This window comes from Mus caroli, chromosome 8 (genome assembly GCF_900094665.2).
Source record: "Mus caroli chromosome 8, CAROLI_EIJ_v1.1, whole genome shotgun sequence".
In the NCBI taxonomy this organism is placed as follows: Eukaryota; Metazoa; Chordata; class Mammalia; order Rodentia; family Muridae; genus Mus; species Mus caroli.
This window is the reverse complement of record NC_034577.1, coordinates 96,390,187-96,402,488: the sequence shown is the minus strand read 5'-3', so window position 1 is coordinate 96,402,488 and position 12,302 is coordinate 96,390,187. Positions and strand designations below refer to the sequence as shown.

At 53.4% G+C, this 12,302-nt stretch overlaps 3 protein-coding genes across 15 annotated transcripts in view; 1 reads left to right on the top strand and 2 right to left on the bottom strand.

Moving 5' to 3' along the window:
• The window catches only part of Hsf4 (heat shock transcription factor 4), a 6,636-nt gene extending 866 nt beyond the window's left edge, over positions 1-5,770 (bottom strand). Inside the window, exons 1-12 of one of the 8 annotated variants that reach the window (XM_029480231.1) lie at positions 5,466-5,770; positions 4,903-5,011; positions 4,662-4,789; positions 4,446-4,570; positions 4,113-4,188; positions 3,913-3,977; positions 3,357-3,459; positions 2,982-3,106; positions 2,632-2,859; positions 674-779; positions 513-578; positions 314-383 (exon numbers count right to left, since the gene is read on the bottom strand). In XM_029480231.1, the coding sequence (XP_029336091.1) occupies positions 314-383; positions 513-578; positions 674-779; positions 2,632-2,859; positions 2,982-3,106; positions 3,357-3,459; positions 3,913-3,977; positions 4,113-4,188; positions 4,446-4,570; positions 4,662-4,789; positions 4,903-5,011; positions 5,466-5,615 (1,351 nt within the window). In that variant the 5' untranslated portion in view covers positions 5,616-5,770. Of the gene's footprint in view, positions 1-313; positions 410-512; positions 579-673; positions 780-2,631; positions 2,860-2,981; positions 3,121-3,356; positions 3,460-3,912; positions 4,189-4,445; positions 4,571-4,661; positions 4,790-4,902; positions 5,012-5,465 lie in introns of all 8 variants that reach the window. The other 7 variants (XM_021170403.2, XM_021170404.2, XM_029480229.1 and 4 more) reach the window with 7 other exon arrangements.
• Positions 5,771-6,146: 376 nt separating this feature from the next.
• On the bottom strand, positions 6,147-11,189 carry Fbxl8 (F-box and leucine rich repeat protein 8). Of its 6 annotated transcripts, none has more exons than XM_029480306.1 (4): positions 11,113-11,189; positions 10,819-10,862; positions 8,502-8,788; positions 6,147-7,550 (listed from the first exon to the last, which is right to left on the bottom strand). In XM_029480306.1, the coding sequence occupies exons 3-4, from the start codon at positions 8,651-8,653 to the stop codon at positions 6,578-6,580; spliced, it is 1,125 nt and encodes a 374-aa protein (XP_029336166.1). In that variant the 5' UTR covers positions 8,654-8,788; positions 10,819-10,862; positions 11,113-11,189; the 3' UTR covers positions 6,147-6,577. The 6 variants fall into 6 exon arrangements, with proteins under 6 accessions (XP_029336166.1, XP_029336168.1, XP_029336167.1 ...); XM_029480308.1 differs by having other exon boundaries at positions 8,502-8,698; XM_029480307.1 differs by lacking the exon at positions 10,819-10,862 and having other exon boundaries at positions 11,113-11,187.
• Positions 11,190-11,267: 78 nt separating this feature from the next.
• Tradd (TNFRSF1A associated via death domain) overlaps positions 11,268-12,302 on the top strand; it is a 5,509-nt gene continuing 4,474 nt past the window's right edge. Inside the window, exon 1 of the mRNA XM_021170752.2 lies at positions 11,268-11,312. The gene's annotated coding sequence lies outside the window, so the exon portion shown is untranslated. The remainder of the gene's footprint in view (positions 11,313-12,302) is intronic.

The following is a 12,302-nucleotide window of genomic DNA, read 5'->3' as shown; positions in this document are numbered from 1 at the left end:
CCTGCCTCTGCCTCCCGAGTGCTGGGATTAAAGGCGTGCGCCACCACGCCGGGCTCTGTCCTTGAGTCCTTGATCTTCCTTTCTCGACTCCCAAGTATTGGGATGACAAGCATGCACTACCATATCTAGCTTAAACATCATTTTTGACCTGACCCTTCTCACACAATAATAAATAGTGTGGGCGACTCTAGAAGTCTCTTCAGGGAAGCCTGAATTTAGGGTCCTCCCCCCCCCAACTCAAGCTGCCAAGCCCACCAAATCATGGTAATTCAGACCGTGATGGCTTCTACCCAGGAGTCCCCACCACCATTACCTACACCTGAAGAATTCAACTCCTTGACCGTCAGCTCAGCTTCACCCCTCTCTGGTGCCAAGGGCTGCATCTGCATGGGAGAATCCCAGGAAGCGGCTGAGAAGGAAGCCCAGAAGCTGAGGAGGAGAGCTGAGGGATCCCTGGGGGCAGTCCTTCAGCCTTGAACCCAAGGGTGTGGCCCTTCCCACTCCCTTCTTACCAGAGACAACTCCATGTCCAGATCCATCAAGGTCCATTCTCGTCCATGCAGGCTAGGGCCGAGCACCTGGGAAGAGCTCGGATGAGTCGTGCCTTCAAAGTCTGCACAGAGGGCTCAGCCTCATGTGTCTCATGTCCTACCCCAGGCAAAGAGATACTCACATCCACAGGTGCCACGGGCTCCAGAGTTTCAGGGGCAGGCCGAAGCAGCATTGGGGGTAGCAGACTCTCTGGGCTCCGGTTCCCCCGATCCAGGCCCAGAGTTCCCCTGTGCATAAAGAACTGTTATTGGTCTATAATACCAACCTACTATTAGCTCCTAAGGAACGTGTATCATCCGATTTAAATTGCTCCAACAACTAGAACATGCTAGGGGATGGTGCTTTCCTTCAGTCCTCTTCCTAATAAGGGAGGTTTTGTTTTCCTTTTTAAAAAATCTCTCAGAGGAAGGAGAGAGACAATGTCTTGCTGTATAGTCCTGGCTGGCCTCAAACTTACAGCAATGCTCTTGTGTTAACCCGCTGAGTGCTAAAGGGGCATCTTTGCTATTGTTTGACACGGGGTCTCATGTAGCTTAGGACAGGCACATTTACTAGCTAAGTGTGATCTTGAACTCCTGAACTCTTGGGCCACCACCTCCTCCCTAGAGCCTGCATTATAGCAGGGTGGTACCACCATGCCCAGAGTATAAGCACTTACCTTGACATTGACTTTGCTTCCAGCCTAGACCTGAGATCTTTGGAAATGCCCCCTTCTTATACAAGTGTGAATACTGTTTATGTGTTTGTTTGTGTTCCAGTCTCAGAGTTTGAATTTAGATCTTGATCATGTTAGGCCCATACTCTAAGTTATGTCCCCAAGCTAGCCACCCTTTCTCTTTGTTTTTAATTAATTAATTAATTAAAAAAAGACTTATGTATTTATTTATTATGTGTAAGTACACTGTTGATGTCTTCAGACACTCCAAAAGAAGGAGTCAGATCTCGTTAAGGATGGTCGTGAGCCACCATGTGGTTGCTAGGATTTGAACTCTGGACCTTTGAAAGAGCAGTCGGGTGCTCTTACCCACTGAGCCACCTCACCAGCCTCTAATTAATTTATTATTATTTTAATCTTATTTTATTTTTTGGTTTTTTGAGAAAGGGTTTCTCTGTGTAGCCTTAGCTGTGCTGGAATCCATTCTGTAGACCAGGCTTGCCTCAAACTCTGAGGTCCACGTGCCTCTGCCTCTGCCTACTGAGTGCTGGGATCAAAGGCAAACACCACCACCATCCAGCTTACTTTTTTTTTTTCCTTTGGTTTTTCGAGACAGGGTTTCTCTGTGTAGCCCTGGCTGTCCTGGCACTCACTTTGTAGACCAGCCTGGCCTCGAACTCAGAAATCCGCCTGCCTCTGCCTCCTGAGTGCTGGGATTAAAGGTGTGTGCCACCACGCCCGGCTGATGTATTTTTATTATTAGTGTGTGTGTATTATGTGTCTGGGGTGAGGGGGATGTGGAGAGGCCAGGGGATGGTTTCATGAAGTCGATTCCCTCCACCTTACATGGGCTTTAGGGGTTGAACTCAGGTCAAGAGGCTTTTGTGACAAGCACTTTACCCGATGAACCACCCTGCCAGATCTTCTTTTATAGTTAGACAGAGTCTTACTGAGTTACCAGCACTAGTCTTGAGCTCACACTGTAGCCCAAGCAGGCCTTGAACTTTCAATACTCCTGCCTCAGTCTCCCAAGTAGTTGGATTGACACTCCGTACCACCAAGACCAGCTATAACTGGTTCTTAAGTATATATATATTTATATATCTCACTATTTCACTGTCTCTCTATCTCACTATCTCACTATCTATCTATCTATCAATCAATCAATCAATATTTATTCATCCCAGTGAACTAATTTTAAATGTAAATTCCAGAGTCCTACCTCAGGATGCTTAGGGACTTGACTGGGAGTTTCCATTTTCTAAATGATGTTGATGCTCTTTGGAGCATACCCTGAGAAATCAGGGTCATGAGAGTCTGATGCCCAGTATCCTCCCTTAGCTGCCTCAGGACCATAAAGCAGTGCCTTTTCTTTGGCCAGTATATATGGATCTATCTATAAACCATCAATTGGCTCTGCTCACCTGTCAGGTACCTCCCTGGGGCCCCTTGGTTCAGGCTGTTGTACACTCCTGGGCCCCTCAGGGCTGTAGCTCCCTTTCCCTTCCAGGATGGCCTGCACCACAGCCACGGGCAGCGGTGGGGGTGCTGTCACGCAGAAGTCACACTCGTTTGGGGCCAGGGCCAGCCCGGCCTCGCCATCCCCCCCTGGACTGGCCGGCTCTTCTTTGAGCAGTGCCAGGCCCTTCACCCTGCACCAGAGAAAAGCTTCAACCAGACCCCGACACTGACCTGTCCCCCACCTCCACAGGCTTGTGGGCTGCAGGCCCTTTCCCATAGCATCCCCAGAAGGCAGCCCCCCAGTCCTCCTTACCTCCTGCCACCACTGGAGGGAGAAAGCCTGTGTCCTTCAGGAGATGGAGAATCTTCTGGGATGTCAGAGATGATGGGCCCTCTGGCCCTGTGAGGGCTGAGGCCCAACGTGGTCTCTGGGAGGGGCTGCAAGGAGAAGGCTAGGCCCAGCTCTTGACCCCTAACTATGAAGAGCCCAACCAGCATCCACCATCCACCGGCACTGGGTCTAAGGATCAAGGTTTGAAAATGATCTGTGCTGGGGGGGCCTAGGTCTGCGTGGTCGAGTGTTGGCTTCCATCTTTGGGGGTGGGGGTGGGGATAGGGAGAAGAGACAGCTTCCTCACAATTCTATCTTCGCCCCAGGAAGAGGAGGTAGATGGGAAACAACACCTACCGACTGGATAAAGTAGGGGTCCTGGAGGAGAGCACCAGACACGGGGCAGGCATTGAATTTGGCAGATGCTGAACAGGGGCTCCCCTCATCTAGCATTAGGGACCTGTGCAGGGTGGGCAGGTTAGGCCTCCATGCCCCTCAGCCTGCACCTCCCTCCCTCTCCCTCTCTCTCCCTCCCTCAGGCCCCAGCAGCCAAGTCAGCAGAGCTGAGGCCCCGTTGCCAGGGCATCAGTCACATGCTGGAGTGGAAGGGGCTCCCTGAGAGATGGGGGGCCCTTTTGGGGGTTGTGAGGGAAGGGAGGGAGCTTAGTGTGAGCCCCAAACCAGGGATGCCTACTTGGGGCCTAGGAATTTGAGAAAAAGGTCCTGGGAGGGAAGAGGGGAGGAGATAGTGGCCTAATGAATGGTTGAGTTCAGGGATAGGAAGGGAGCAGGGAGTCCTGGTTAGAGAGAGGATTGAAGATTCCTGGAGGGTCTTTGGATGTGGGTCCCTGTCAGGGGAGGGAGTTCTGGCGGTGGGGATGCAGGTGTCAACACTACAGACTTTCTTACTCACAGTTTTCTCTTGGCTCCTGTACTGCTGGGCCCTGTCTGAAGTGGCCCAAACAGGCACTGGATTAGCTGAAAAGAAAGGGCTAATTTATACTCCAGCCCAGGCCTTTCACCATAGAAAGGCGATTCCTGGTCTAATGGGAAGGGGTGGAGGTGTGGGGTAGCCATGAGTGGGGAGGATAAGAAGTTGGGGCAGAGGAACACCTTGCCGATGACCCGGTGCTGCTGACTGTGGCTCTGCCGCAAAGTCACCACCTCTCGCCACAAGATCTCGTTCTGCCTGGGGAAAGCGGGAGGAGGATGCTGAAGCATCTGAGTTCACCCAGGTACCATTCCTCCCCCCCCCGCCCCCCAATGGAGAGGTCCAGACTCTGTTGCCAGCAGAGGGGACACGCATCTTATAAGACTAAAGTTTCAGAGTTGGACCCGTTGTCTTCATGGAAGCTCCAACCAAAGAGCAGAAGGAGCTGCCCAGAACCCCTAGGTGGCCAGTGAGCCTCTCACCCCTAACTCCACCCTTCCTTCCCTGTCCCGCACTGCCTGAGTTCCTGCAGCCGTGCCTCCGTGCTCTCCTGCACTCCTCTCAAAGCTTGCACCTCTCCCAGCAGTCGGCCCAGGTCTTCGGGACGCCATCGACTGTCATCGCCTCGCAGCGCAGGTACCTGCAGGCAGGAGGCACCATCCGGGACACATAAGGCAGAGCCAGAAGTACCAACATTAGTGCCTTCCCATTTTTTCTGCAGTTTGTCCCACCTTGCGGCGCACGCGCTCCAGTAGCTGCTCGCGGCCTCGCACGAAGCTCGGATGCTGAAACTCAACGTGGTCACGCTCTGGTCTGAGCAGGCCACCTTGCTCGATGCTCACCACCTTCCGAAAACCATCTAAGGAACAGTGTGCGGAAGGGCGGGGCGGGGCGGGGTGTGAGCGTGAATCGCTCCATCCTCTGCACTTAGTGACCCCCACAACCCGCTCCCCGCTTGGCAAAGGGACTCACACATGTTGAGTTGGCGAACAAAGCTCGCCATGTTGCTGTGCTTGAAGTACTGGGGCAGCACTTCCTTGGCGAAGCGGCTCTGATCACTTACGAGGAAGCTGGTGCCACTCTACCGAGAACGAACCACAACCACCCGCAAGCGGGTGGGGACCAGACAACGTGAGTGGGTGCCATTCACGGCTGGGCCATACTCATTCACTGTGGGGGTCCAGATTTGTACCTCATTGGGAGGTAGGACTTGGCCAGGTCTGTACCATGTAGAGCCTATCCTACCATAACCGCAAAGAATTCCTACCCTAACTAGACCTACACGCAGTTCTCAGAAAGAATTAGCACACACCCACCCGGGGTCCATCTCAGACTGGTCCCAGACTCACTACGTGACTGAGCCAGAGATCGAGCCAGCTCTTCTCTTTTCTTGGCCTGTTTTCTCATCAGTCGATGAAGTAAAGTGAGAATTACCTAGGTCTCTGTGGGCTCTAGGACCCTTACTTCTCCCCATCTTTGCTTCACACACCCCTTGCACCGTGATCCACTCTGGACAGCTGAATTGAGGTACTCACAGCCCAGACCCAGGCGGGGGCTGGGTGGACAGGGGTGTTCACAGACATTGGAGGGATCCCGGGGACCACTGAAGGAGTTGAGGGGCCCCAGCCCTCACCGGGCTCCAGCGGATGAGGTGGTCGGTGCCTGGGTCGCCTACCAGCGCCCATAGCTTGCCGAGGAAGGCAGGTACCGGGCTGGGGCCTGGCTCCGTGGGCAGCGCAGCTGGCGCTTCCTGCATGGCGCAGTCTCGGCCGGCCGGGCTCAGCGTTCCAGCCCGGCCGCTGCGGGCTTGTCAAAGCCGCGAAAGTGCTGCGTTTGCCGCCCGCCCCGCCCTACTCCGCCCCTGGGCGCCGGGTCAGGCGGGGGCCGCGTGCGAACCCAAGAGGCGGGGCTCGGACAGCGGCCCAGCCACCGGCGGAGAGGAAGGGCTGGCTGAAACGTAGGTGTGTGGGTGGGTGAGCCCACGTTCGAGTCTCAAGTGCCTCTCTTTCTGTATTGTTTTGGGAGAAAACATCTGGTGGGCTCGGAAAGTCCTAGTTCATCTGTGGACATAGTGAAGCCTAGGTAAGGGCGGGCAGATAGGGCGGTGGGTGAAGTTGGATTTGCCCGGTCTGCGAGGACGCTAAGGAACTGGTCATTCCCTGGCGTATAGGGTGCCCGGATCCCGATCCCCCACAGTCACAGTACAAAGGCCCTTGAAGTCTCCTTGAATGTCGGGCCAGACTGCCCTTCCAGCCTTTGTTATTTCCTGCCCCCCACCCCCACAGCTGACTCGAGATCACAGGACGCAGGAATATTAAAGGATTTATTTACTTTACACTCACCCTTGACTCTTGGCTCCTACTTGTGCCTGCCCTCCCCTCAGCTCTGGGCCTGAGCTAGAGCTAGTGCTAGTGCACAGAGGGGACGGAGGACCCAGAATAGACAGAGGCACAGAGGTTGAGAGGGCTCGCTGAATTTATGGTGCCTGAGATTGGTCTGGATGCTTTCATAGACCCCCAATTCCCCAAAAGCGCCTTAGTCAACGGAGCCCCTAAACAGACTAGCAGCTGGGGCGTGCCCGCGCAACTTGCTTAGGCCTTTCCGAGGCTTGGGGTTCGCGCGGTCCTGGAGGGGCGAGATTGCCCAATCATCGCACCAGTGTGGGCCGCCAGGGATGAGGCTCACGCTTTAGCTTGAGCGTATAGCTGCGCAGGCGCGGACAGTGCGCGCGGAAGGCGTCCAGTACCGAGGGTCTCACCACGCAGAAGCAGTGTATCTCTCTCAAGCCCACGCAGCGCGCCGCCAGCTCCTCCAGCGCGGTGTGCAGCTCTGGGGATGCGGACGCGCGCACCTCGAGGGCGCGCAAAGTTTCAGCGTAGTGGCGCGTTGCGAAGCGCACGGGTCCTACAGTGTCACCCGAGAGGTTGAGACTCAGCACAGTCACTGGTACTGCTGGTTGCAGGATGCGCGTCACGGCCTCTTCTGGAAGCACAGGCTCCAGCTCCAGCTCCACCTCCAGCCCAGGATGGCGGCATCTCAGCGTCGCCCAGGCTTCATCAGACAGAGGGGAAGCACGAGCATCTTCGGGGCACGCGCACCTCAGTGCCAGAAGTGCAAAAGGGGAGCGACGCGGAGCGGCTAGCAATTCCAGCGCGGCGCGCGACATACTAGCAAGGTGCAGTCCAAGGGCGCGCAGGTGAGGACAGGCCTCCAGTAGTTTGAGCACAGAAGTGGGCTGCACGCTGTTCACCAGTGCATGGTTGTCCAGGAAGAGACTGCGGAGCTCGGGACAGCCAGCAGCAGCCTTAAGTACCAGAGTGTCGTCCAGCGTGTAGGGCAAGTGGCGCAGGTCGAGGTGGCGAAGTTGGTGAGCAGCTCCGCAGACTGCGTGCACAGCGCCCAGAATGTCCTGGCCCGCATCAAAAAGCGGTTTCTCTCCGCGGCACTCCAAGCGCAGGCCTCGGAGCCTTGGGGCTCGGCTGGCCAGAGCGGTCAGCAGCTCGGTGGCCGTTCCGCGGCTGGGCTTCTTTGATGGCTCATATTCCAGCCTTAGGTTGTGAATGTGGTCTAGGCAGGAGGACAGATACGGTGGCAACAAGTCTTCCAGCTCACAGTCACAACTTATGTTAGAGCGACACAGAAAGAAATTAGTGGTGTCACCATGAACTAGGAAAGAAACTTAAAAAAAAAATTAATGTTTTGATTTGTGTGTGTGTGTGTGTATACTTGTTTTACCTGCATGTATGTCTGTGCACCACAGGCGTGCCTGGTGTCTGAGGAGGCCAGAAAGGGGTGTTGGAAGCCCTAGAGCTGAAATCACAGCCATAGCTGCGAGCTGCTGTGTGGGAGGCAGGAATCGAACTCAGGTCTTCTAGAAGAGCCGCTAGTGCTCTTAACTGAAGAGTCATTTCTATGTGCCTTTTATTTCTTTAGAAGACTTCAGAGGTTTCTGCCTGAGGTTGAACCCTCTCCTAGCACACCCCCCCCCCACACACACGTGTGTGCCTGGCAACATACCCACTACTCTTTTATATTTATGCACACTCTACTCCATGTCTGCAACAGTACTAAACACTGCATCATCACACACCCACACACACGTGTGTGTGCACAAAGTCAACTCTAACCTCTACCCTAGACACATCCCCCCCCCCCCACACACACGTGTGTGTGTGTGTGTGTGTGTGTGTGTGTGTGTGTGTGTGGTATTTAAGGAACTAGGCATGCTCAGTAGTTGGTGGAGATGGAGCAGGGCCTCCAGACCCAAGTGATTAAGTCTCTAAGCCTCCGTTTCCTGTCTGTGCAAAGGAGGCACTACTCCAGACCCACTACCCCTCATCTTCCTGTGAGCATTAAATGAGTTAACTTATGTAAGGCACTTAGGATACTAGTTGGGGGCTTGGGACAGAGTGAGTGGTAGACTCCTTGCCCAGCAAATGTCAGACACTGGGTTCAATCCTCTGTTCCGGAAAAAAATAATAATAAAAAGACAATGCCAATTGGTATATAACAGGCAGCCAACGAGCCTGTCTTCACAAATAAAAATGAGCGGGCCACAGGAAACAACCCACCTGATGCTTGTATCAGACCACACAGTGCTGTTGGCGGCAGCCGCCGCCCAGGCCCTGCAGACTCTGGCGGCTACAGCACGGTCCCTGAGAGGCAGGTCACGGAAGATGAGCGCCAACACTTCCTCTGGCAGCTTGTCGACCGGCTCCCCCATGGTGCGGCTGGAGGGGAGGGGCCCTGCCGCTCCCAGCGGCTGTGACTAAAGTGAAAGAGGGAGTCCCCCGGGTCAGAGGGGCGGATGGATGCTTGTGCACAGTAATACTGGGGAGCCCAGGAGGCCCTATGTGGTCTGTAGAGAAGACAGAGATCCCAGGCTGTGAGATGGCTTAGCAAATAAAGGCATTTGCCTCAAACACTGACGACCTGAGTTCTGTCCCGGGGTCAGAACTCTTTCAGAAGAACTGACTTCTGAAAGTTGTCCTCTGACCTCCAGGAATGCATGTGTACCCTGACTGGAGCACTTCCACACACATACCTGAATAAACAAACAAACACAAACAAATAAATAAAAAGTTTAGAAAACACACAACAAAAGAATGGGACTGGAGGGATGGCTCAGCAGCTACAAACAAACAAACAAACAAACAAACAACAAAACCCTGGCTGTACTTGCAGAGGACCCAGGTTCGGTTCCCAGCACCCCACATGTGGCTCACAACTGCCCTTAATTTCAGTTCCAAGAGACTTGATGCCCTCTTCTAGCCTCTGTGGGCACCAGAGACACACTTAGTGTACAGAGTACGCAAACACTCATACACATAAAAAAGTGTAAATCTAAAAATCGTTTTTAAGACAAGGCACTGGAGAGAGAGCTGAGCTGTTAAGAGTGCTTGTTGCGGGGCTGGTGAGATGGCTCAGTGGGTAAGAGCACCCGACTGCTCTTCCAAAGGTCCAGAGTTCAAATCCCAGCAACCACATGGTGGCTAACAACCATCCGTAATGAGATCTGGCGCCCTCTTCTGGAGTGTCTGGAGACAGCTACATATAATAAATAAAAAAAAAAAAAAAAAAAAAAGAGTGCTTGTTGGTCTCAAAGAAGGTAGGACTTTGGTTCCCAGCTCCTCCATAGCCAGTAAAAACCGTCTATAGCTATAGGTCTAGGAGATCTAACTACTTTGTAGCCTCTGTGGCACTGCACGCTCATGTTACACAGACACGTGTGTAAAGCCATACACATTAAATAAATTAAGCTAATTTAAAAAAGAAAATGCAGGGCTGGAGAGATGGCTCAGCAGTTAAGAGCACTGACTGCTCTTCCTAAGGTCCTGAGTTCAATTCCCAGCAACCACATGGTGCCTCACAACCATCTGTAATGGGATCTGATGTGTGTCTTCTGGTGTGTCTGAAGACAGCTACAGTGTACTCACATACATTAAATACATAAATATTTTTTTAAAAAAGAAAGAAAATGCACAAGTCTCTGCTCAGAATAATAAATCTCCCTAAAGGCTTAAAGGTATAGTTCCAGTGGTTGTGCCTACACACCACACACACACACACACACACACACACACACACACACACTTTCCTATCTACCCTCTCTTCTTTTTTCTCATCTCTGCTGTGTGGCCCTGGCTGGTATTGAACTTGAGATACTCCTGCCTCAGTGGTTTGGTTTTTCTTTCTTTTTTAAAAGATAGGGTCTCACTGTCTAGCCTTGGCTGGCCTGGAACTCCCTATGTAGACCAGGCTGACCTTGAACTCACAGAGATCCTCCTGCCTCTGCCTGGGAAAGCTATGACTAAAGGTGTGTGTCACCAAGCCTGGCCCTCACTGGCTCTTTAAACTACTTTCTCATGTATTGAACAAATGAGAAATAGGTTTCAAGTTGAGGAATCCTGTCCACTAGAAACTGACTGTTGGGCTAGTCAGGCACGAGTCTTAGAGAATATTTTTTGTTTGTTTGTTTCTTTTTGTCTGAAATCACAGGCCAATCAGGAAGTGATGGGCGTCCCAGAAGGGGAGGCACCTTTACACTGCCTTCACCCCTAGTAACGGACTGACTTCCTGCATGCTTTCTGTGACAGACCTGTGGTAAAAAGCTTGTTGCTCTGTCTGGGGCCGGACTGCTCTGGCACCCTTGAGGAGCTATTGTTCAAGTTAGGACCCTGACCCTCGCGGAGCCTTGGTTCCTGCTAGCTAATAAAGACTCGGGTGGAACCCTGCAGACACACCCCGGAGCTTGGCTTTTACGAGAAGGGTGGGATCGTTGGAATCTGTGCGTTTTCTCTGAAGCTGCCAGTTTTGCTTCAAAGTGCTGTAAGGTTGCCGTTTCATTTCCCCATGTCTTCCAGGTGTATGGTCTCTCGTGGAATTTACCTCAAGTATACGCTAGTTTCCGGATACTCCAAGCTAGGCTTGTCCTGGAATCACAGCACCCCATTTTCAGTGTTAAAGACTAGCAGAGATTAGATCATCAAACCAGATTTCCTAGGGGGCGCCAGAAAAAATTCTCATCTCCAGGAGATGCCCTCTGATTGAACCCTAGGAACTAACTTAAATTTGGCGGCTCTCACTCTGAAGCCCTTTCGGCTTCAAAAACCCCAAACCGCTAACGTCATGTCTAGTGGGCAGTTCGTCCCGCCATCTAACCTTGGGTGTCCGTTATCTTACCTGCTCAGCGGACTAGGTGGGCTTTACCCGGAGACAGGGGACTGGCCACGGAGGACAGCTAGGGCAGGAAGGAGAGGCCCTGGGCGGAGAAGGCGGGACGCGCGGGCGGACCCGGAGACTCTGCTAGGGCACCGCCCCTGCGTCTCCGCGCACACCCGGAAGCCGCGCGCAGCAGAGCCAGGCGAGTGTGCGGCGGCCAGGTTAGTGCGGAGGGTGGGTGGGCTCCCTCGGTGCAGCCCGAGCAAAACGAGAGATCTGGCTTCCCGAGGGCGAGCACCGCGCGGTGGTGACACGCGGTTGCTGGCCAGCTAGTGGCAGCGGCCGGTCGGACTGTTTTGGTGGGAGAAGCGAGGGGCTTCGGACCTCCACCTTCTCTGGTTTCTTGTCCCAACTAAGGGTTTCTGGTGGGTGTCAGGGCCCTGCAGAGGAGAGGATGTGGCTGCAGGGCTGGCCGGGAACGGTTCTGAGAACCCTCTTCCTGTCTGAGCCCAGTCGTGCGTGAACCCCCAGTTTGAAGGCGGGGTAGTGGGCAGACTGGGAACCTCCCTCGGTCAGGTCGCACCCCGAGCAGGGGGCGTGTTCTGATGGTCTGGGAATCTCAAACTTTCTTTGAGTTGGGAGCCAAGCCCTTCCACCTGGCCAGAAGTGGGGCTACCTGGGGACTGTTACTTGTTAATGAGACCGGACATCTGGGTAGAGGCATTTGTTCTGGAACCCAGCCTAGAAGCCTCCCGGTGGAAGGAGGCCTGAGAAGGATTCTTTTTTCATTTTGGTTTTCCAAGATTCTCTGTGTACCCCTGGCTGTCCTGGAACGCACTCTGTAGACCAGGCTGGCCTCGAACTCACAGAGATCTGCCTGCCTCTGCCTCCTGAGTAGCTGAAGAGTTACATCGTGATGTTTTTGCCTTACTTTTTACTAAAGACATTTATGAGAACTACCGTACACCAGGCTCCGGGTTCAATCCCAAGTACAGAAGTCACTGGAGCCCTGCCCTGTAGAACTTCCTGGTGTTCTTGCCCTTGGTTCCTGAGGGCTGAGGTTACAGATAGGATGCCATCACCTCAAGTTCTCTACTTTTCTTTTTTGGCTTTTTGAGCCAGGATCTCACTCTGTAGACCAGGCTGCCCCCTCAAACTCAGAGATCTGCCTCCCGAATGCTGGGATTAAAGGAATATTTCATTTACAATCC